We start from the raw sequence: 24,289 nt of genomic DNA, 5'->3' as shown, positions 1-24,289 counted from the left end.
TCATGAAATTAATCAGTAAATTAAGGGAAATTATGCCTTTTAGTAAGACAGGTAAGTATGTTTTTTAGATAAGATTATACAAAAATCATTAATAATTTTAGGGTTAAAATAGAAATTTTTGTTTGCCTAGAGAATGTATTTATTCAGAGCCCTTTGTTTTCTGGATAGCACTATATGCAAACAGTAGTAGTAACACAAAATTAAGAAGAGAAAGATATAAATGAAGAGTAAAGAGACATAGAGAAAAGATCTGATTTACAGTCTTAAGCTTGCTCTGTTTTTATGAAATTCTAAAAGTATTTAGGCCTTAAAAGTCAGTTGTGCTTTTTATTTGTAAAGTAAATTAACAATATCTGTTATTCCATATAGCTATATTGAGAACAAAATGAATCATAATTGAAGCACAGGAAAAGATTATAGGAATGAATTTTCATTGACATTTTTCATATTGTATTATTCAATAATTAAACTGAATACAGGAACTAATTTTCATTACTTTAAAATCTAGCATTTCTAGTTGGAACAATTAAAATGTGGACTATGGCAAAGTTTTAAAAGCAAAATGTATGAGAAAGTCATTCTTCTTCTATTCAACATATTTTGCATATGGACCATGTACAGGCACTGTTCTAACTCTAGGATACAGTAGAGACTGACAGACAAGGTACCTGCTCCCATGCATCTCACACTCTGTTCAGGAGAGTCAGATAGTAAACAACCACATAAGTCACATTCTTGCAGACAGAGACTGAAATAAAGTGCCTGCTGTGAATAAAATCTATAGGGGTAATGGGACAGAAAGTGTGGGTAAGTGAGGGAGGCTTTGTTAAATAAATGTTCATGGATATGCTTTCAGAGATGACATGTCTGCTGACACATGAAGCATAGGAGCACATAATGTAGAGCAAAACAGAACCTTTGGTAGAGATTTCAAATGAAAGGGAAAATGCACAAGCTGAAGCTTGGCATATTACAAATAAAAAAAAATAAAGAAAAAAGGGAAAGGGGTGGGGAAGGAAAGAGAAAACAAAGGTCAAGGTGTTTAGAAAGAAATGAATGAGAATGATAAGAGATGAAATCATAGAAGTAGACAAGGGCCAGATCACAACTCTAAAAGCCACCATAAGAAATTATGGTTTTTACAGATATAAGTATAAATCATCAGAGATAAAAAAGAACAAATTGGGCTGGGATGTGGCTCAGTGGTGAAGCACCTGCCTAGCATGCATGTGGCACTGGGTTTGAACCCCCATTTCACTGATGAAAAAAAAAAGAACATATTGTTATTGTAATCTAATTTCAGGTTTTTTTTCTTTTTTTGTGGTGCTGGGGATTGTACCTAGGGCCTTGTGCTTACAAGGCAAGCACTCTACCAACTGAGCTGTATCCCCAGGCCCCTGACATTTTTCATTATTTAAACCTTCACCTTGCTATGTGGAGAATATACTACCCTGGGCAAAAACCGTATATTTTCACACAAAAAATTCATATATGTGGATATGTATATTCTAACTCTAACCCTGACCCTCATGCCAACCCTAAACTTAGTCCTAGGCCTGAAACAGCTTCTACCATGAAAGTCTTTTTGTACAAAATGCACATATTTCAATGCATATTTATACATGCATTGACATATAATATTTATATATTAATTATATTTATATAAATATTATATATATAATATTTATATATTCACACAAAAATTTACATATATGTTCATATATACTCTTTTACATATGTATACCCTATATTTTATCCAAGCAATATCTATGCATTTGTCTCTAATATTGCTATATACAGATACATGTTACAAATGTCTCATGTATATTTTCACAGGTATATTCATATAAACATTCATATTATATATATTCATATTTATGGATACATATGTTCTAACCCTAACACTAACACTAACCTTACCCTCTCTCTCAGTCCAAATCCTAACACTGGCCCCACATAGGATCTAGATTTAAAATTTTTTTTTCTTCTATTTTGTTTTTTATTCATGAAGATACTTAAAGTTTGCTTTGTAATACTTTTAAGTTCTTCAGATAATCTTAAGAATCACTAACCTTGATGGCATTCCTTTAAAGCAGAGATAACCTCTCCATTTAAAATAAGAAAGCATCCCATCTTTCTAATTATCCCAATGTCTTTATATTAGTCATTTCCAAAGTCATTTTTACCCAATGAAGTAGTAAAAAGTTTTCCCTCATGTTGAATAAAATTCCACATTGAAAAGTTTTTACAAATCACTGTTATAAAATTATTTTTTGTGGGAAGCCCTTAACTAAACACCAAATAAGTGAAAATCCATCAGAAAAGACCCAGTCCCAGGGTAAAAAATAATGGATTTACCACATTCTTGATGAACTCATTAAAACTATTGTTTCATTTTACAGCTGTATTGAAATAAATAATAAAACTTAGTTTGCAAGACTTACTGAGATGGGCCAGCAAACCACCTAAAAAGATTCATCAATAAAAGATAAATTTCATCTTTTTTTCAGCAAAATTACACTCCATTAGTCCCCATCCCCATTTCTCCAGCAAAACTCATTGGAAAGACAAAAACATAAGGTCAAAAAGCCTTGCCTCAATCTGAAAACCATGAAGAGAAGTTCACCAGAGGGTCTAAACACACGTTGTCAGGGTCAGTGGAGAGCATTTATGGAGTGCTCACTACGTGCAAAGCACTTTACTTTAAGGAAGGGGGTCTTTAAAACAGTCATAATTCAGCCCATAAAGCCCTTTATAGTTTAAGATCAACAGTTTGAATCTTGATCAAGAGCAAATGGTAGCTGATTCATACTGAAGGATGCAGGTGAAATTGGTCAGTCAGTGCTGCTCCGTTTCTGAAGCTGAATGAGTCTTTGCAGTCTGTGTAAACTCCACCTTCTGGGTGGTCTTCCAGAGCAATCTCAAAGAAGGCACACCACAGAGGTACCAGAGTTAATTTATGCTTGTGTAGACTATGAGTCATACGACTGCCATTAACACTACATACTTAAGTGAGTACATAGAAGTAAAATGTGCAAATCTCCAGCAGTATAAAGCCAACTTTCCTTACAGTAGAAAAACTGCAACTGAAATGACCACTGAAAAACAAATCAAGACATGAATTCACAAAAGCATATTTTGTTCCAAGTACAATGTAAGGCAATAAACATAAAATATAAACAGCAGAAAGGAGCACAGACTACAGCCAGCTAATTCATGATCATGAAATATAGGACTAAAAACCATAGTTATCCAGTTTGATGATAATGGAATTTTCTTTCCTTTGTCTACTCTCTGGTTGTGGTACCAAGCAGTAAAAGGTTCAAATTGTTTAAACAATAGCAACACTAATAAGATCTGCCAACTATTGAACTCCTATTCATGGCAAGAGTCCTTGACACACATACACAAGCAAACAAACTGGCTAATTCCCCAAACTGAAAATCAAAAACTCATCTCAGAGACGGACAGTTGTTAATCTTAAAAAATGTTCCATTGGGGCTGTGGTTGTAGTTTAGTGGTAGAACACTTGCCTAACATGTATGAGGTACTGGGTCCAAACCTCAGCAACAAAAAAAATAAACAAAGGAATAAAAATATACAATAACAAAAAATTTTCCCAAAACAAAAGTTCCATTGCCTATCTCCCAAAATAAGAAAAATCTGTCATTTTTACTAAAGCTTATTCTACCTGTTCTTTAAATCTTTTGCTCATTTCTAGCATTGTAAATGTATCTCTCATTATACTTTTTTCAGTTTAATAAAAAAAATTAAACTCTATTTCTAAAGTCTGCCTTCCCTCCAACTATGAGGGATTGGCCCCACCTCTCCCTTGTTTAACTGTATCTACCTAATCACAGTAAGTGTATTTTACTACCATTTCTTCATTTAGGTTTGTGGTTTGAAAATATATCATATCCCAACATTTCCACAATCTCTCACTACTTCTTCTACTGAAATTGTTTTCTAATATTACCAAACCAAATGCCTGGTTCTTTGAGTCTATACAGCATCCCATAGCCCTGTGCATTCCTTCCATATGTACTCAACTTAAATACTCTCCTGGTCTACATTAATATTTTCCAGTGTGTATTGTCAGGAATATTAGTCTCACAATATGTTCTTCAATTAAGAAAAATTATGTGGTCAAAAAATTTTGAAAATGCTACATATTCTATTCCACTCCTGGAACTCTACAATGAACCTTAGTGTGTTGTAGGCTTTTTTTTTTTTTTTTTTTTTTGATGATATGGCAATCCTTTGACTCATTTTAATTCAATATTTACCAATAAGAAATCCTTTTTTTCTTTTCAAGCAATGGTACTCTTTGTTTGTACATAACACATATTAACATGTTATGAAACCAGCTTTATGTAGGAGTAAATATTCTAATGAAACTGTTAAATATTTAGTAGCACACACTTAAGGGAATACTGACATACCTGAAATTTTAGGTTAAAACCCCAAATTGATCGGGCTTCCAAAATTAAATTCATCATCTTTTCTCCTAATTTAGATTTTAAACATCAAGTTAATATTTTTTAAAAAAATGTTTATTTTTTAGTTGCAGTTAGACACAATACCTTTATTTATTTTTATGTGGTGCTGAGGATCAAACTTGGGTCCTCGAATGTGCTAGGTGAGTGCTCTCAGCTGAGCCACAACCCCAGCCCCTCAAATCAATCTTTTCAATAACAGCTTTCTCATCAATCTGACATTCAGGCAACTGATACATCTTCTCAGCTCTCACAGCCTGTTTTTTGTAGTATGTTTAATATTGCTATTGATATTATCCTAAGACAGATCTTCCTTAAACTTCATCTAGACCAATGGTAATCAAGCATAAGAAATGTAGGAGAGGATCTTTAAAACAAACAAACAGACAAATAAAAATAGATTCTAGGCTCCACTACAATCTTGCTAAATCAGAACTTTACGCAAAACCTTGGAATATGTGGTTCTAATAAACAGCTAGATTTGCAAACTACTGAAGCATACCATGACAAGTCCAGACTTTTCCATTTCAGCTAGTATTTTCAGTTCTCTTCTATCATCTGTTCAAAGTGACATGGTACTGAGTCTCCTAACTATCAGTTGTTCTATCTCTGTGCTTCATTGTGTCCATTAACCTTTTAAATTGAAGGCCTCATATTGAACCATCGAGTAGATATAGGCTAATCAATTTGTGAGAGATCTAGACTGTCAATTACCTATTGTATCCTCCATTTTTCTAGATTTCTCTTTATGCTAGACAAGCACAATCACTCTCCTCCCTGATCCATCCCTTGTAGCAAATTACTACTAGTTGTCACTAACAATCTTGCAGTTACCATCAGAATGCAACCACTCAGCAAACAGGAAGAAACTTCCCAGAATTCTAAAGCATCACTTACCTAAATTATATCTAGTTTCTGTTTTGTTTTGGGTTTTTTTTCTTACATACGTGACAATAGTGGAATGCATCACATTCATAATTATCCATTCACAGCACAATTTTTTGTAACTCTGTATATAAAGTATGTTCATGCCAAATTATGCCATTATACATGAGCTCCCTTTTTTTGCATTTCAATTCTTAATACACCTTTATACCACACTTTATCATATCTCTGTTTGTATATAAGGTATGTTGACACCAATTTCACATCTTCATACAAGTATTTTGTATAATGATGACCGTCTCCTTCCACCATCCTTGCTATTCCCTTCTCTCTCCCTTTCACTCCCCCATCCCTATTCCCTATCTAGAGGTAATTTTCCACCCATGCTCTCCCTCCCTACCCCACTTTGAGTCACTCCCCTTATATCAGAGAAAACATTTGGCATTTGTTTTTGGGGGATTAGCTAGTTTGTATTTTGAATAAGCAATGTGCTTCCCTTTCACTGATGAACTTCAGTTCTGACAGCTGCTATTTATACCAATCCTTACACTGTTTTGGTATTGATGCTTCACATTTATAGTGATTTTTTTTCATTTACAAAACATGTCAAGATTATTAACTTGATCCTCTCAGAAGTTCTTGTGATATGGGTATTAGACTCATCTTAACAAATGAGGAAATTAAGGCTCCTAGAGGTTAAGTAGCTTATTCAAAGTCACACACAGTAACGTAGGGAAAGTTGTGACTTTAACCTTGCTTGTATTAGACCTTAATCATAGCTTTCTCCACTTTAAAATCCAAGTATAGTTACACGGCCATCATCAGAATATTAGAACCAATTAGCACCAGAGTGTGATAGCTACCAGATGGTGAATTACTTAGTAAAAGGACTAATCAGCCAGAATACAGGGAAGCCTTATGATATAAGAGCTAGGGAAGGAATGACTGAGAGCCAGACTCTTTCCATCTCTTACTACCAGTATTCCCTTGAGTAAATAACATCAGCTTTGATAATTCTATTTAAGTTAAAAAAAAACAAAGAGATAATTTTCTTGAAATTGATTAGCATAGTCCCTGGTATATGATAAGTCCTCAATCAATGGCTGCTTTAAAATATCCCCAAATGCAAGCATGATAAACAGTTCATAAAATACATCTATTTTAAAATAAATACAATCTTCTGGCCTTGGTGAGGCATCATTCATCAATTACCTCAAAGTTTCTGGGACTATGATCATGTGAATACTATAGGAAGACGGAGGATAATCATGAAAAGGGAGAAAATTTGAAATGGTGATTGAAGTGGAGGTCATGAGAAGATAAGTAAGTAGAAGATTTGAGCAGTCCAAACACCCAGTGGTCACCATTCCAGTATAATTGTCTTAATCGGTTGTTTTTTGCTATGACAAAATACTTGAGGCTGGGTAATTTGTAAAGATAAGAGGTTTGTTTAGCTCTCAGGTTCAGAGCATGGTGCCAGCCTCTACTTGGATCTGGTAATAACTTCCTTGGCTGTTTCACAGTATGAAGTAAGTATAAAAGAGATCACATGGTAAGACAGGAAGCCAGACAGGAGAGAGAGACCAGTCTCACTCTTTTTATAACAATCCACTCTCAGGGGAAATAACCAAATTCCCACAAGAATGACATTAATCCCTTTTAAAAGCACTGCCCCTGATGATCTAATCACCCCCCCCACACACACACACACACTAGGTTTCACCACCTGAAGGTTCAAGCATTTCTGAACACTGCCACACTGAGGACCAAGCTTCTATCATACAAACACTTAAAAGACACACTCAAACCATATCCAAACTACAGCAGATGCCATCACCATTAGCATTTATTCCTATAACAGAGAAAAGAAAACAGCAACAACTTAGAAGATGGTGAGCAAAGTGTCTACCTGGAATATGAGTAATTGAGCATGATGAATTTGGGCCCACAAAAATAAATTTGGAATGACATTCAATTTCATTCCTTTAAATTGTTATTGTGAAAAAATTAATTTGGGGTATAGAGAGGTGATGGGGGGTGGTGCTGGGGACTGAACCTAGAGCCTTGTGCATGCTAAGCAAGCATTCTATCACTGAGTTATAGCCCAAGACCAAGAGATGATGTTCTTAATTTTTTAAAATAAATTGTTCAGAGGTGAAATGATTGGGTTATCAGAGCCTAAAAGGAATTAACTGGGTGGTAACTGAAGGTAAGTAGGGTATGACCAGAGAGGTAAGGTCACAGGGGGCCATGCCTTTGGGGTTTATATTTGTCCCTAGCCAGTGGAGTCTCTCCCTCTCTGCTTCCTGGTGGCCATGTTCTGTCACACTCTTCTGCCATGATGTTCTGCCTTATCTCCAGCCACAAGGAATGGACTTGACCTCTGAAACCAGGAGTCCCCAAAAAAACTCTTCCTCCTTAAAATTGTTCTCTTCAGAACTTTTGGTCACAGTGACAAAAAAAAAAAAAAGCTAAAACAGCTTTCATAGCATATTTCTATTCTTTCACTTGATACAATAGTGATATGAGTTAGAAAAAGGTACTGTTATTCTTACCATTTTACAAATGAGGAAGACAAAATGGAATGTTTAAAAAACTTGTTTATGGTTTTGCAGCAAATCTGTGCTGGAACTTCACAACACCATATTCCCACTGGTTCTCTGGATGTCGTCTTTGACAATATTTCATGATGGGTCAATTATCCATGTATACAACATAGTGAAGATGTCTATCTGAATTAAAATTTATGCAATTCTCACTAACCACTTTCTGAAGAAAATGATTCATTTAAAAGACCAGCAGCTTTGTGGATAACCTCTGAAGTATTTATAAAATTCATATTTTTCTGAACTGCCTTTAAGTAATTTCAAAATCTGTGAACTAGAATAAAACTACTCATTAATTTTCTAATTTGCTTACTCAACCAAGATAAATTTTTGTGACTTATAGTTAAAAATTTTATCCATTATGTTTCCCAGTTTGTTCTAACCATCCATTCAAATTCACTACGAAAACACTCATCTCTGTCAATGTTTTAAAAGTTAACTAAAGACTTAATATTGTGATTTTGGTAATACAGAGAAAAACTGCTCTTCCCTCATCTTTCTCTCCCCAAAATACATACACATATGTACACACACACACACACACACACACACACACACAAGCATACATATACCTCCAAGATCTAGGAATTTTATGTATAGGTATTGCTTCAATACATTTTTGTATGTTTGTATAGGTTTTATTTTTTATATCACTCATAATTTTATTGTACTGTTTGTATAGTTTTTAAAAAGAAAAATGCAGCTATAATTATTTTTGTATTTGCTTACGCTTAGAATCATGCTTTGCTATAGTTTTCTAGTTTCTAAAACACAATTATTCTTTTCTTTTTTCAATACTAATGCTTTTTGTGCTTTCTCCTCACCTCCACAGTTTAATAGGTCAGGCATTAGCAGTGATTTTTGCTCCCTATCTTTTTAAGTAGCTCAAGAAAATCCTTTTCTTCCACTCTAGCTGTGATCTTATCCTGAACTTTCAGATGACATGAAGGCAGAAAAGAAACTCCCTCTATTAAAAATACCTTTCCTGTAAATCACTATGTGGGGACAAGATGAGAAGGGTCAATGAGATGACAGGATTCAATTTTATATTCTCTTCAAAATCATATAGGTCTGATTTAGATACAACAAAAGCTTGAGTAAAACATCACTCAGAAATCTATTTCAGAGCAATTTCATTACACTATGGTGAAAGGCAATTCAAGTCTTTAAAAATTGAAGTTAAATGTACATTGTTAAAAATTAACATTTGCTGGAATTATAAGCAATTTCTAGGTAGAAATCTTGAAGTTCTTGTTGATTTTCCTAGAATTCAGTGACTGAAAATATTTATTAGTAAATATCCTATGGATGGCATTTGAAAGAGTAAAGAAGGTTGGATCTGAGTAGAGGGAAAAAATGGAGAACTCTTATCGTCTTGCTCTGTTCTATTCTCCCTGCCACACACACAAAACTGGATGAGGGGAAAAATTCATCTTGAAAGTCAGTTTTAGTGGTGAATGGAATAGCACATGGAGTAGCAGAGCTGAGTAAACTGTGTGTGGCATTGGGCTGGAATGTTCTCGGTAAAAGGGATTATGTTCTTAAAGAGCTGAAAGGGGGCTTAAATTTTCTGGTAGCCTAGGATAATACTGCAGAGGAGGCTCATGTGAAATGTAGCATCATGTGTGAACAGTTTTGCAGCAGAGTTCCACTTGAAATGTAGCAGTACATCTGGAACAGTGACTCATCACACCAGTATCTTCTGTAAGCAGACTCTAATATCAGAGTCCCTAATTTCTCACACTTTAAGAAGTTTTTAGGCTGTAGTATTAGTATGATATGTTCTCAAAACTTGGTCAGGTCATTTATATTTAATATTTGTTGAATACTGAAATATAATAGGCATTTTTCTACATTTAGTTTTTATATTTGTTTGGTTTCATTTCCCCCAGTTTATAGTTAATGAGTCTGAGGTCAGATCATCTGGACTCTTATGCAACAAGTTCTACCACTTGCTTTTAGCCAGTGCCTGTTCTGATTACTTGATGAAGATGAAGAAAGGAAAGGAATTTCCAGACTGATAGAAAACCATTTAGGATTACTGATATCAGTTGGCATCAGGCTTCTAAGAAATGTAGAAGATGGGGGGGTGAGGGAAAAGTGGTGAAAATCTGTAATACAGTAACTTGAGAAAAATGTAATGGGAAATCACTAAGTGAAAATTAATGATCTCCCAGTTTCAGTTACTAGAGTCCTCCCCATAAATCTATCTGCTGCCCAACCTCCCAGATGCTAAATGGCCTCATGGCTTCTGAACCTTGGCTGCATCATCCTGTCAAGATTCCAGGGGACTTCTTGGATATCATCAAGATTCTAAGGATACCACCAGATTGAAACAGTCCTTCTTGATGACATCTAGTTACTATTGATTCAATTCTTCCTGAATTGAGATGGTGTTCAATTTTTTAATACATACTTTTTTATAACTTTATTTTTATGTGGTGCTGAGAATCAAACCCAGTGCCTCATCTGTACTAGACAAGTGCTCTACCACTGAACTATAGCCCTCGCCCCAGTGTTTGATTTTTAACTTAAGTACTGTGACAGATTTATCAAAGAATCAAGATAGGCGTATGTGTTCTATTTGCTCTGATGCTAGCCAAATAACCAGACTAGAGTGACCAAAATAAAATATTAAAGCATTCTATTATAATTTTTTATGCTCTTCTTTTTAAAAATTTGAATGTGACTATTCTAAATCTGCTTGTATACTGGCTGACTAATCTTTACAAGTTGCTTATCCTTTCTCAGTTTCTTCATCTATAAAATGTGTTGTTGTGAAGATTTAATGAGTCAATATACATAAAGTACATAAAACCTTGCCTGCCATGTGGTAAGTACTATTAAGTGTTAGTCTTTATTTTAGAAAAATTGTTATTTATTATTAATGAACCTGTATAATATGAGTTACTCAATTCAGAGTCTTCCAAAGTAAATGTATACAGGATATTAACTATCCTATGTGGTACTTTAGGTCTAGAACAAAATTATCAGGAGCTATTTGTACATGGATAATGTTGAGATTTATCGGCTAACAAAAAAGTTCCCAATGAAGTTGTTACAATCCCATGTCCTTCTTTTTTACTCCCAGAAATCCATCTTTTAGCACTATGGTGGGTTTTTTGTTATTGTTTTTGTTGTTCTAATCAGTTATACATGACAGCAGAATGCTCTTCAATTCATCATACACAAATGGAGCACAATTTTTCACTTCTCTGGTTGTACACAAAGGAGAGTCACACCATTCATGCAATCATACATGCACCTAAGGTAATAATGTCCAATTCATTACTATGGTGGTTTTTTCATCATGCTATTCCCTTATTCAAAATTGTCCCACAGTCTATCTAACAAATTTTAGCTTGCATGTGATCAACAAATAAATATTTATGGATTATTATGTGTCAGGGGATAGAGATAAAAAAATGACTAGGGCGTGGCCTTGCTATTGGGAAATTACATAAACAGATAATTCATAAAAAACTAGAAACCGCAATTATGGAAGTGCATACAACATGCTATGGAGCAGAAAGTAGGGACAATAAAGTTCATCCTGAAAGGATCAAAGGGCTTCATGGAGGAAAAGATTCCAGAGCTTAAAAGATTTCAAGCAGGAATTTAAACATCTTCTCCGGTATCCAAGGACTTACCTTTACCGGCCCAGCCAATACTGCTTTATAAACTCCAGCTATATCTACCATTACAACACCAGCATAGCCCTCCTCCCCACTCCTATTCAACTGGTCTTCTATTTCCTTGAAAACTCCACTTTTGATCTTATCTCTAATTTCTCTTCTCACATGATATTCCCTACCATGCATATGAACCCTGGGAAAAACTGAAATCTCCATGCCTAGTAAAATGTGGTCTTGAACCAACCTAGATATGCTTCAATAGATGAATGGGTAAAAGAAACTGTGGTACATATACACAATGGGATATTAGTCAGCATTAAAGGAGAATAAAATTATGTCATTTGCAGGTAAATGCATAGTTGGAGAACATCATGCTAAGCGAAATAAGCCAATCCCCCAAAAAACAGGGGCCGAATGTTTTTTCTGATAAATGGATGCTAACCCATAATGGGGTGGTGACATAGGATGAGTGGAGGAATTCTGGATGGGGCCAGGGTGGGAGGGAGGATCCGGTAAGAAGGTAGGAAAAATGGTGAAATGAAACAGACATCATTACCCTAGGTGCATGTATAATTGCAAGAATGGTGTAACACCACTTCACGTACAACCAGATAAGTGAAAATTTCTGCTCCATTTATGTACAATGAATCGAAGAGCTTTCTACCGTAATGCACAACTGATTAGAACTAATTAAAAAATGCATCTCCTCCATGAATTCTTGCCCCACTTAATGTAGTCAAATACCGTCCTATTACATATAAAAGCAGATTTAATGCAGTTCTGATCAAAATTCCAATGGCATTCCTCATAGAAACAGAAAAAGCAGTCATGAAATTCATCTGGAAAAATAAGAGACCCAGAATAGCTAAAGCAATCCTTAGCAGGAAGAGTGAAGCAGGTACCATCACTATACCAGAATTTAAACTATACTCAGAGCAATAGTAACAAAAACAGCATGGTATTGGCACCAAAACAGATGGGTAGACCAATGGTACAGAACAGAGGACACAAAGACTAACCCACAAAACTACAATTATCTTATATTATTCAAAGGTGTTAAGAACATGCATTGGAGAAAAGATAGCCTCCTCAACAAATGGTGCTGGCAAAACTGGAAATTCATATGCAACAAAATGAAATTAAACCCCTATCCCTTACCATGCACAAAACTCAACTCAAAATGGATCAAGGACTTAGGAATAAAACCAGAGACCCTGTGTCTAATCGAAGAAAAAGTAGACCCTAATCTCCATCATGTGGGATTAGGTCCCATCCTTAATAAGACTCCTGTGGCACAAGAATTAAAAGCAAGAATCAATAAATGGGATGGATTCAAACTACAAAGCTTGTTCTCAGCAAAAGAAAGAATCTTTGAGGTGAATAGAGAGCCCACTTCTTGGGAGCAAATCTTTACCCCTCACACATCAGATAGAGCTCTAATCACTAGTGCATATAAAGAAATCAAAAAGCTAAACACCAAAAAAATAAATAACCCAATCAATAAATGGGCCAAGGACCTGAACAGACACTTCTCAGAAGATAATGTAAAATCAATCAAAAAATACATTAAAAAATGTTCATCATCACTAGCAATTAGAGAAATGCAAATCAAAACCACTCTCTAAGATTTCATCTCACTCCAGTCAGAATGGCAGCTATTATGAAGACAAACAGCAATAAGTGTTGGCGAGGATGTGGGGGAAAAGGTACACTCATACACTGTTGGTGGGACTGCACATTGGTGCAGCCAATATGGAAAGCAGTATGGAGATTTCTTGGAAAATTGGGAATGGAACCACCATTTGACCCAGCTGTCCCCTCTCCTTGGTCTATAAGGACTTAAAAATAGCATACTACAGGGACACAGCCACATCAATGTTTATAGCAGCACAATTCATAATAGCTAACCTGTGGAACCAACCTAAATGCCCTTCAATAGATAAACGGATAAAAACGTGTGACATAAATACACAATGGAATATTAGTCAACAATAAAAGAGAATAAAATCATGTCATTTGCAGGTAAATGGATGGAGTTAGGAAAGATAATACTAAGTGAAGTTAGCCAATTCCAAAAAAACAAATGCCAAATGTTTCCTTTGATGTAAGAAGGCTGATTCATAGTGGGATAGGGAGTGGAAACATGGGAGGAATAGAGAAATTCTAGATAGGGCAGAGGGGTGGGAGGGAAAAGGAAGGGATATGGGGTAATTAATGGTGGTAGAATGTGATGGACATTATTATCCAAAGTAAATGTATGAAAACATGAATTGGTGTGAATATAAAACCAGAGATATGAAAAATTGTGCTCTATATATGTAATAAGATTTGTAATGCATCTGTCGGAGATAAATAAAAAATTTACATGATAAAATTAAAAAAGAAATAGCAAACATATTTGCCATAAGTCACATACTGTAGAATTTCAAAAAGAAAAAGAATGTTCAGATAGATGCTAATATTAATATTGCCATATTTTATAACTGCTATTTTTCATATTATGTGAACAAAACCATAAGTACCTTGAGAATAAAATATTTCATAAATTTATTTTATTTGTTCCCAACACCTGGCAAAGTGTTAGCCAAAGCATGATATAAGTGATCAAAAATACTTTCTGAATTAAATTATTTTACCAATGCTTTCTCTGGTTTATCTGATGAGTAATAAATTCACTTTATGAAATTTTAAAAGTTCAAATAACTGAGGTGAGAACATCTTGCTTCTGTCAGTTAATTTACTGAGTGAAAGTAGTAGTACTATATGAGAAATAAACTAGCTTGGTAAAATTTGTGAATGTGAAGAAAACATGAACCATGGAATAAATTACATATTTGGTTTATAAGAAGACTGTGAATGAGGTTCTTGTACTTGGTAAGCAGTAAAAAAGCAGCATATTGTTCAGAAAGGGAATGTATTTTGAGTAGCATACACATTTGAAAATGAAATAAGAATAACTGAATAACACTTTTTTGTAAGGAAATATAATACATATATATCAGTTAAGTAAAGGAAAAAGATTATGCACATATATGTGAATTCTATAACAGATATGAGTTATACTGCTAATAGCAAGACATTTTCAAATTCCTAACTTTGTATTTCTTCCTTCTTTTCTATTTTCCTCCTACTGCTATCTCTCATGCTGTTCCTCTATTTAGTCATTTGCTTAATTTTCTTCTCTTGACCCTTTCTAACTACACACACACACACACACAGACAAACAAATGTGCATGCATACCCATAACCCCATATCCCAATGTCTCCTTTACCTTGTATACAAAGCATGAAGAAATCAACTACCTACAGGAACCCTAACAGTAAGATCGCTAATTGACTAGACTAGTGGGTGGTTCAAACTTCTGAACATGTATCCCTAAAACAAAACTGAAAAAAAATATATATATATATAGACTTTGTGCCAGTTGTCAATTTGTTACCTTTCACCTAAAAATCCATCTTCCTTTTGCTCTGCTAAAATGCAGCTGGGCCCTTGAAAATATCTTTTCCTTGTCAATTAGCATGATGCTAAGCTTTGCCCATAGAGGACACAGAAGAGAGGCTGCTGAAGGAAAACATTTTTCCTTCCAGATTTGAGTATGCTTACTCAACAGGCTCCTTCAGTGCATGCAGCTTCTTGAACATCTGAATCCTGAAGCACATAGAGCTTCTCCACTTCTAGGCAGCTCTTGCACTGTGGCTGGGTTCTCCAATGATAGGCTCCTATAGTGTCTCCTACATCCAACTCCTTCAAGGTACCCAGCTTCTCCAACACCCGATTCTTGCACAGCAAACAGCTTCTCCATCATCTGGCCTTTTTAGCATACATGGCTTCCCAAGAACCCAGCTGCTGCAGCACAAGCAGCATCTACAGTGCCAGGATCCTGCCATGCCAGATGCTCTTTTCAATTCACAGCAATCAGCAGCACCTAGCTTCCCCTAGCTCTCCTCTAACTGCCTCCACTGAGGCATCTTGCTGCCAACAGCTTTCCCCAGAACCCTAGAGGACAGATAACCAGCAAATTCCAGAAGGTGGATTTCCAGAAAGTTCCAGAGGCTTCCAGCAAGTTGTACCCTCATGGCACATTAAAGACTTTTCTGACATTTAGTAAATATAGACTCATCCAGATTTCAGTTCTTGGGAAATGAAAGTGGGGATATGGGGCAGGAAGGAGAAGGAGGCTTTTCCTTGGGTTATCACAGCACCAGGAGTCATGTTTACCATTCCTGCTAATATATGTTTTCTCATATATTTTAAGTTAACAGATAAATGTCTTATCATTAATTTAAATAACTACAAAATATGAATTTTCTGTTGTTTTGCATATCACATGCATGTTCATTTTTGCCAACACTTGAGAGCTACATACATAGATTATTTAATGAACAGAGAAGTCCAATTTATGAAGTAATTTGCAAACCAGTCCTCACTGACAAATTAATCAAATCAGACTTATTTTCTGTCCAAAAGTGGGTAGAAAATAAGCCTGAAAATATGTATATCATGGGCATGGTGATACCCACCTGTAAACCCAGCGGCTCAGGAGGCTGAGCAGGAGGATCACAAGTTCAAAGCAAGCCTCATCAACTTAGCAAAGCCCTAAGCATCTTAGTCTCAAAATTTTTAAAAAAGTTTTTTTTAATTTTTTATAAAATAAAAATAAATAAAAGGGCTGGGTTTGTGGCTCAGTGGTTAAGCACACCTGGATTCAATCCCTGGTACCCAAAAGAGAAAGAAAATGGATAGACAGGCCACAGGTCACAGATAGAGGACCAGACAGGGAGGTAGACTGAGTTGTGCCAGGAGCCTTGCCAAGACAAAATACTATTTCAATATTTTTACCATTGCTTTTTATCTTGCTTTTTTGGGTCTCTCCTTCAGAAGTAATGCTTTCCTGAAGCATTATTTTACTTAATGCATTAGAGATAATACCCAAGGACAATAAATCATCATAATATCTGAGACGTAATATCTGACATCTTTCATGAAAAGGGAGAAAGATGATCTTGATAGAAGACATAGGAAGGAAGAAGCAGCAGACCACAGGCTCTTAGATACATCAGTTTTAGGAAACACACATACAGAAGCTGAGAATCAGAAAATAGATTTCCTCAAAACTGTCCATGCCCTAGGGCTCCTGGAGAGCCTGTGGGTACCTAGGGCACACATTCTCTAGTCTGAAGACTGATGCACCAGACCAATGAGTTACTCCATCTCCAGAAAAGGAAAGAGCAGGGAATCTTCCCCCAAATAGATAAGAAACCAAGTTGGGAGAAGCAAACAAACCTCATAGAAAAGATGTAGGATAAAAATAATTAAACCATATTGCTTAAAAATTTATAAAATAAAAGATTTCATTCCAAGATTGCTAAAGGAAATCAAGGCATTGTCACACCGAATGTGAAACCTGATTCCTACCAGTACCTATGTTTGGATAAGAGTCCTGCTTTTAGGATTTGGGATTCAAAATCTCACATGGGGGGCTGGGGATGTGGCTCAAGCGGCAGCGCGCTCGCCTGGCATGCGTGCAGCCGGGGTTCGATCCTCAGCACCACATACAAAGATGTTATGTGCGCCGAAAACTAAAAAATAAATATTAAAAATTCTCTCTCTCTCTCTTTAAAAAAAAAAAATCTCACATGGGTTAAATCCTTCATTATAGTGGTTCTGTTTCTTATTTTAAAAAGTAAGTTTTCCTTAGATACAATAAGTTAGTGAATCACATGATAGTGAAAGAGATGGAGGATCTTAAATAAAAAGCAAAAGGGACGTAGCCAATTATTACCATTTGAGGTATTAACAAGTTTAACATGGCTCAGCAACTATCTTAAGTGTTATATCAATTATTTTAACACAAGCTAAAGGTGTTGAAATATAAGGACCTGTGTTTTCTGAAAGGAAATGGGTGACAATTTGAAGGGCCAGTTTTTTACATGAATAATAAATATGTAAGAATTCAGAACAGATTCTGAACCAACACTAATGTGAAATGAGGTTTTCGCAATTTAAGAAAAGTTCAAGGAAACTACTATTTCCTGTTATTTCTGGAAAATCTGTAAATGCTAGTGTTTTCAAAGAGAAACATTTATGGAGAGATATAAAGTGTGTTTTACGTGCTACAAGTATCAAATTCTTGTTTATTCATTTCCCCTAAGAAATTTTGCAATTCTGTTTTAAATACATGACATTTACTCTCAAGTAAGCTTTCTTTTTATTTCCCCAAATTAGCCATCCCATGGAGAAATTAGGGCTTCTAGGATTTTCTCCACCTATATAAATAAATTTTTGGTAAAGATTTTCTTTTCTTGAATAGATCTATACTCTCCAGAATGCACTGTCTGAATTAACCATTTTGTTCAAAAAGTCTATGTGATCTCCATTTTATGGTAAACTGTTGGGATCTTTAAAGATTTTTAAATCAATGCAAAAATGGCTAACCTCATATTTTATAATTTGTTTATCTGTGTATAAGTATCCTTAATACTTCTCAGGTTACTTTCCGTACAGGTATTCTCTTTATCGAAGAAGTATAAATAGTCTACTTGATAGTTATTATTATATCTGAAAGATGTACATGAAAACCTTTCAATATAGTCCAATAAATAAATTTAGGGACATCACTTGAAAACAGAAAAAAATTGATCAATAAACATACATTTCTATGTTCACCAAAATCTCTTTCACAGATCTCTTATACACAATAATTACTGAGACGAATAAGTTAATGTTGGATACTTTAAAAATCTAAATAGTGAAAAATCTGTCTATCACACTAGTAATTTACCATGAGAGTCAATATTTTTTGTGTGTGTGGGAGGTAAACAGACATAGAAAAAGATAAAAGTAAAAAAAAAAAAATAGTAATGGAAAGATTCCAAGGTGAACAAGCAATAACTAGTTTGTTGCCATCTGTGACATGCCCATACCTACAGGTTGTTAATATACTTACTTGAATAACGGAGTTCCACAAACAATACATTTATATATTCCAGGATCTTTGTGATGTGTGTATTCTCCTTCAAAGGCACTGATAAATAATAAACAGATCATCAAAAAATTAAGCAAAGCTAGCATTATTTCTTATAGAACATGTATGCTTAAGATACATTTCTCTAATAAATCTTTCAAGGTCTTTTTGTCCTAAAATGAGAACAGACCCAACATATGGAAATCTGAACAATACTAATATATTTCAAACCCATATAATAAAATGTGCATATAACTACTCCAAACTAGTGCAGGTTAAATCAAAAAATCAAGTCATCTAGTTATGTAATGCTTAGAAGATTTTTTCCAATTAAAAAAAGCCTATAGTTTGATTCACCAAAAAAAAAAAAAAAAAAAACATTATTACATAAGATTTTTGCTACTCTACAGTGTCCAAGAGTATACCAGAAAATGCAGAAAGGTCTGATACTTCAAGTGGAAGGAGCCTTATTTTTTTGGTTTGAAAAGGAATATTGCAGCTTTAAGGGAATATTTTTCTAAGTTAACAATCTTAAAGGCTAAGAGGTCATTCAGCTAATACAAATCAGCTGTGCTAGCCCAACAAAAAGTCTATGTGCTCTGCAGCTTGTTTTTATTATCCTTTCACCCTCTTTATGAGGTCCAATTTTTTTTATAAACAGAATTTTTAAGAATGACCTAATCTCTGGTTGTTTGTGTGCATTAAATCATTTTGCTAGTCATGCACACAACAGGACGGGTAGAAGTCCTCCAGAGTTGAGTCCCAAGTCCACCACTAGATCATTGTACAGTGAGGGTGGACTTTGTCAGATTCAACATTTGGTAAATTCAGTAAACAGTAGATACTGTGACAGGAAGAGAGTGTTGCCTATTAACAAGGATCCCATGTGTGGTAAAGAGCTCTTTCAATTCATGAATGAAAACAAGAAGTTACATCATTAATAAATCTGGATCATAGGTAAGTTACGGCCTTATGCCAGGCTCCATGGTATAAATTAGACAACAAAATCATTGGACCTTGGCAAGTTACTTTTGAGCTGGAATCAGCTGAGAGAGACTTTATTCACTAAAAACAGTCTTGGAAGTGAACAAACTCTTTTTTCAGGACTTAGGGCGAACTTCCAAGGACCAAAGCCATGTGAGGGCAGTTATTGAAAATTTTTGACATTCCAACCACAAATGAGCCAATAAATACTTTCTCCACATGTGCTTCAAAAAGAAATTGGAGTGGGGTAGAAAGGAACTAAATTATGCTACCTTCTTTTTGCAGCCAAAACGTCTATACTTACAATGGCCACCTTCAAAATTTCGGCATCCTGGCATGGCTCCATGTCCTCATGGTTTTGCTTACTGTGATGTCTTCCCAAAAAATATACCTAAATCGCTATTACTTCCACACATTTTGTAGTAAACTAAAAACAGGCCCTTAACAAAAGCCCATGACTTTACATAAGATACAGTACTCATTAAATGGAGGAAAGAACAAATAAAACTTAGTCTTAACCTAAACAATGACATTTTCAAATGTAGACTTTAGCAAATAAGTAGAGAAGTCTTTAAATTAATTGGCAAGGAAGAGGATTCAAAGGAGGAGATGAAGAAAACTAGCTCTTGCTTAATGACTTTTTATTACAGCTCACCTTACCTTTCAGTCCCTTTCTCCTGAGTGACATGGTACTGCAGGGGTGTTAGCCGCTTCCTCAGCTCCTGCTGGGAAAAGACCACCTTACAGTTCTTTTTATCCCTACATGACCCTGGAAAGAGAGAGGATATGGGAGAAGGAGGCTTTTTAGCTTGAATCCTAAATAATTGCTTTGGCTGGACGCCATAGCACAGCTTCTACAGTCACTTGTCAATGACCAGACCAGTCCCTGGTGCACTAGAAAATCTCACCTGAACTGCAGCTGATTATTTCTCTAAGTTTAAAAAGAATGTTTCTTAAGATCCAAGTGATTCCACTGGAGTAGTGACAATGTGCTACAGCAAAAGCTTCTAGCATGTGATACTAAAACTTATTGAACATTCACAAGATGGTGCTACATCCTTTGTTTCCCAGTACCCTGAAACTCCTTTTTAAAAAAGAATTTCAGCTGGGCTAGGGATGTAACTCAGTGGTAGCATATGGGAGGCCCTGAATTTAATCTTCAGCACTATAAAAAGAAAAACAAAAGTCAAGACACAGTCTATTTACAATTATTCACACTGTATGTTTAAGATGATGGGCATATTAAGTTAACCATAACCCTCCATTAAATAATTCTGCAGCTTGATAGAATAGCTTAAAACCATCCTCAATTCCAATTCTGTATGATTTAACTACCATCCTTCTTATTTTTCAGTGAACCCTAAAGATTTATTTTTATACAACCAGGAATTGTTTTTCTCTATGATTCCATCAGATTCTTCTCTAGGTTCTGTAGAGTCCTTAGAAATAAACATTTCTTTAAAGACATTTAAACAGGCAACAAGAAACGTTCAACAGACAACAGAAGGCGTTTATACTAATGCAGATTCAATAAGTTCCAAAGAAAGAGTGAGAAAAACAGGAACGGAGAAAGACAAAGGTAAAGTGAATGCGATTTTTGCAAAGTATCTCTAGGAAGACTTCACTAAGTGTATTTGATAGTGAAATACTTTTATTAATGTGACCCTATTAACAATAGCAGCTTTTATTTCACTCTGTATAGACTGCAGTAAAATGTTCAGAAAACACCTGTTTACATGTAGTATTTTATTTTACCTGCACAAGTGACTGAAAAGAAATACAGCTCCAGGACAGAGCAGCCATTACTCACTGCAAGAAAGCTATTTTTCTTTGCCTTCCGTCGCAGTGGGAAAGAAGCTGCCAATTGTCCTAAAGGTAAAGATGTCATAGAATGTTTTGAAGGTTCTAAAAGAAAGTTTGCTTTGTTTCTCAAGGTTAAATTCAATTTCTTTTGAAATATAAAGAAATATGATTTAATAGTGGAAATGCTTTCTACTTCTTTTACTCTCAAGGTCCATAATGTCATAGAATGTGAGAGCATTGAAGTTAAACTTGAAAAAATTAACTAACCAGTTACCCTGATTGTGGGATTGAAGAAGGGTATCAGCTTTCAGAATCAAGGCCACCAAGACACAGTGGCTGATTCTCTATCAAAAAATGCAGAGGCAGGAAAAGAGCAAATAGCTGAATAGAAAGGTAAGCGTGAGTGTAGGCCTGTGGCTATCAACAGCTCTTCTGCTGACCTTCCATGAAGTACCCTGGCCCTTCCCAGCCTGGAAAGAGCCACAGAACAGCTGGCACATCACAAATGGCAGCTGGGTGTCTCATCTCACTGGGCCCCATTTTACACTAGGCTTTGTCCAAAACCCTACTACTTGAATTTTTACTATTGTCTAAGGGGTAAACAGAAATGTCTGTTCTGTAAGAATAAGCCTCTCAATGGCCTGAATGAAGAACAGCTCTTTCTTAAATAATCAGTTGACCATGGATAGCTGGGTTTCCCCTCAATCACCATAGATCTCTTAAAAGTTACTTTGTTTGTTTGTTTGTTAGAAAGGTTGTATCTTTGTTAATTCTGTCAAAAAAACATTAATTACAAACTTAACATGACAAAATACCTTGGTTAGAATCATTCTTTCCAATGGCATAGATAATTAAACTCCAAACCACTAGAATTAAACAATTCTGTCCAAAATATTTTTGTTAATATATGTTCATTCATACAAAAAGGCCAATTGTGTTCCCAAAGTTGAGAGAACTAAGCTACCCATCTGTATGTCATTTAGTACAAGAGAAGCAACTGCAGGTTTAAATTACATGGTATTGGATTGCAATTTCCTAACATTGGATGCTTTTCTGCTTTTTTACCTTGAGTCATTTACTAAGGAGTGTTCATAAAAAGTAGCTTAAAGCACAGATGCTTGCAAATCGTTTAGACAAAGATGTTTCTCTCTTTTTCATTCCCCCCTCTCTCAAAAATCTCACTTTTCTGAAGAAAAAGAATAAAACTGTTGGTCAGTATTGATGAACCATGTCAAGTATTTGTATAACGGGGAAAAAAAGGTGAAATTGAAAACATCTGATTGAAGTAAATAATACAAACATAAAAGCTTTACTGGTGAATGAAGGGTATTGAAGAGACTTTATTTCATAGATTAGAAATTACTTTTGATCTAAACATTCTTAAAAACAGATTGTTTTCTACTATGAACCATCTCATTAACTGTGCTACAGAGACCTCGTTTGAATGGCAAGCTTTGAAAGAGTGCTGCTGTACTCCTTTGTTAGTCTCCGTCTTATTTAGGAGGGGAATAAAGATTTCATTCCAGCTTTCTTTGTTTGTCTTTCAAGAACCACTAAAGCAGTATTCACACAAATTTTGTAGGAATGTGCCCTATGTCATAGCCTACAAATTATTTGGTTTTGGTGCACTTAAAGGTCATCTTCCAAATTAGCAAAATTTTCCTACATCCTGGCTTTTCAACCTTAAATATAAATATTGTTTCCTAACTGTAAGTGAGGTTTGTTCTCTAAGAAATGCTAGTGATTATTTAAAATTGTCAAACTTTATACCTTTTCTACTCTTTGGTCATACTATGTTCTCAAAATAATTAGACTTTTAAAGAATACCTAATAGTGAAAGGAAGTATATATACTTCAGAAATAATTATTATGATTTTACATTAAACAACTCATTGAGAAGTTTATCATATTTTATAAATGTCTTGCCATGTAGTTTAATAATAATAATATAACACTTGGACAACTGAAAGCTACACTATTTCATTAGCTCTTCTAGCATAACCCAAAACCCAAAATTGGCATACATAAACACAGGAAAACTTCCCTTTTGTCTCTCTCTCTGATTTTCCTTCCCCCATCAGACTCACTTTCCTGAAGTCATATGGTGCCACTGTTAATTTTAAAGATATCATTTCATTTTGAAATTCTAGAGTAATTAATTGGATGGTTTCCCTTTACTATCTGCACTTAGGTACTGTAATTTCCTTATTACACAGGGTAATTTAACATTAGTAGTATACGACATCTGTTCAATGACCTCTAAATTGGCTTAGAAGTATGTTAGGGAAAGACATTTCCCTTTATTTAAATGTTTAATAGTATATTTTGAAGGCACAAGTGAGTGTGCATACATAGCAACACAGGAATATTTGAGGAGTTAATATTGTCCCTTCGGTATCTAATAATAACTCATTCCTTACAGAGTAAACTTGACATAGAGCAAATCTATCTGGAACCCAAACCAGAGGTATTTATTCACTGAAATATGCCCAAAGTCTCTTTTACTTTGTTCAATGTTGTTGCCTTAAAGCAAAACTGTTTTTTTTTTTCAATGTTAAGCTCTTGCTATAAGTAGAAATAAACTTAAAGCAGTAGTTCACTTCTGCTTCTGCTGCTTCTGAACAATGAGACCTTAGACCAGTCAACTGCTCTGACTACATGCTATCACCCTCATACCTGTTCTAAGGACCACAGCAAACAGGATACACAAAACTCAGTCTCACTAAATGCAATATCACATTATCATTTTGAATGCAGCAAATTCTGAAGTTAAAATTGAATTTTACAAGGTAGCTAAGTGAGGTATTTCCATGTGTTTCAATATTTTATGAGTAATTAATTTTTATGTAATTACAACAGACGGGTATTTTCCCCAAAAAGTATCCTCAAGAAAATGCTAAAAATAGGAAGTG

General features: G+C 35.0%; 1 protein-coding gene across 3 annotated transcripts in view; it reads right to left on the bottom strand.

Moving 5' to 3' along the window:
- Window positions 1–24,289, bottom strand: part of Msrb3 (methionine sulfoxide reductase B3) — a 168,895-nt gene that overhangs the window by 100,367 nt on the left and 44,239 nt on the right. For all 3 annotated transcript variants that reach the window (XM_076854828.1, XM_076854829.2, XM_076854830.1), the window contains 2 exons: window positions 20,235–20,343; window positions 18,573–18,650 (listed from right to left, as the gene is read on the bottom strand). In XM_076854828.1, the coding sequence (XP_076710943.1) occupies window positions 18,573–18,650; window positions 20,235–20,343 (187 nt within the window). The remainder of the gene's footprint in view (window positions 1–18,572; window positions 18,651–20,234; window positions 20,344–24,289) is intronic.

The sequence above is a fragment of the Callospermophilus lateralis genome, chromosome 4 (genome assembly GCF_048772815.1).
Source record: "Callospermophilus lateralis isolate mCalLat2 chromosome 4, mCalLat2.hap1, whole genome shotgun sequence".
In the NCBI taxonomy this organism is placed as follows: domain Eukaryota; kingdom Metazoa; phylum Chordata; class Mammalia; order Rodentia; family Sciuridae; genus Callospermophilus; species Callospermophilus lateralis.
This window is presented reverse-complemented; position numbering and strand designations above follow the sequence as displayed.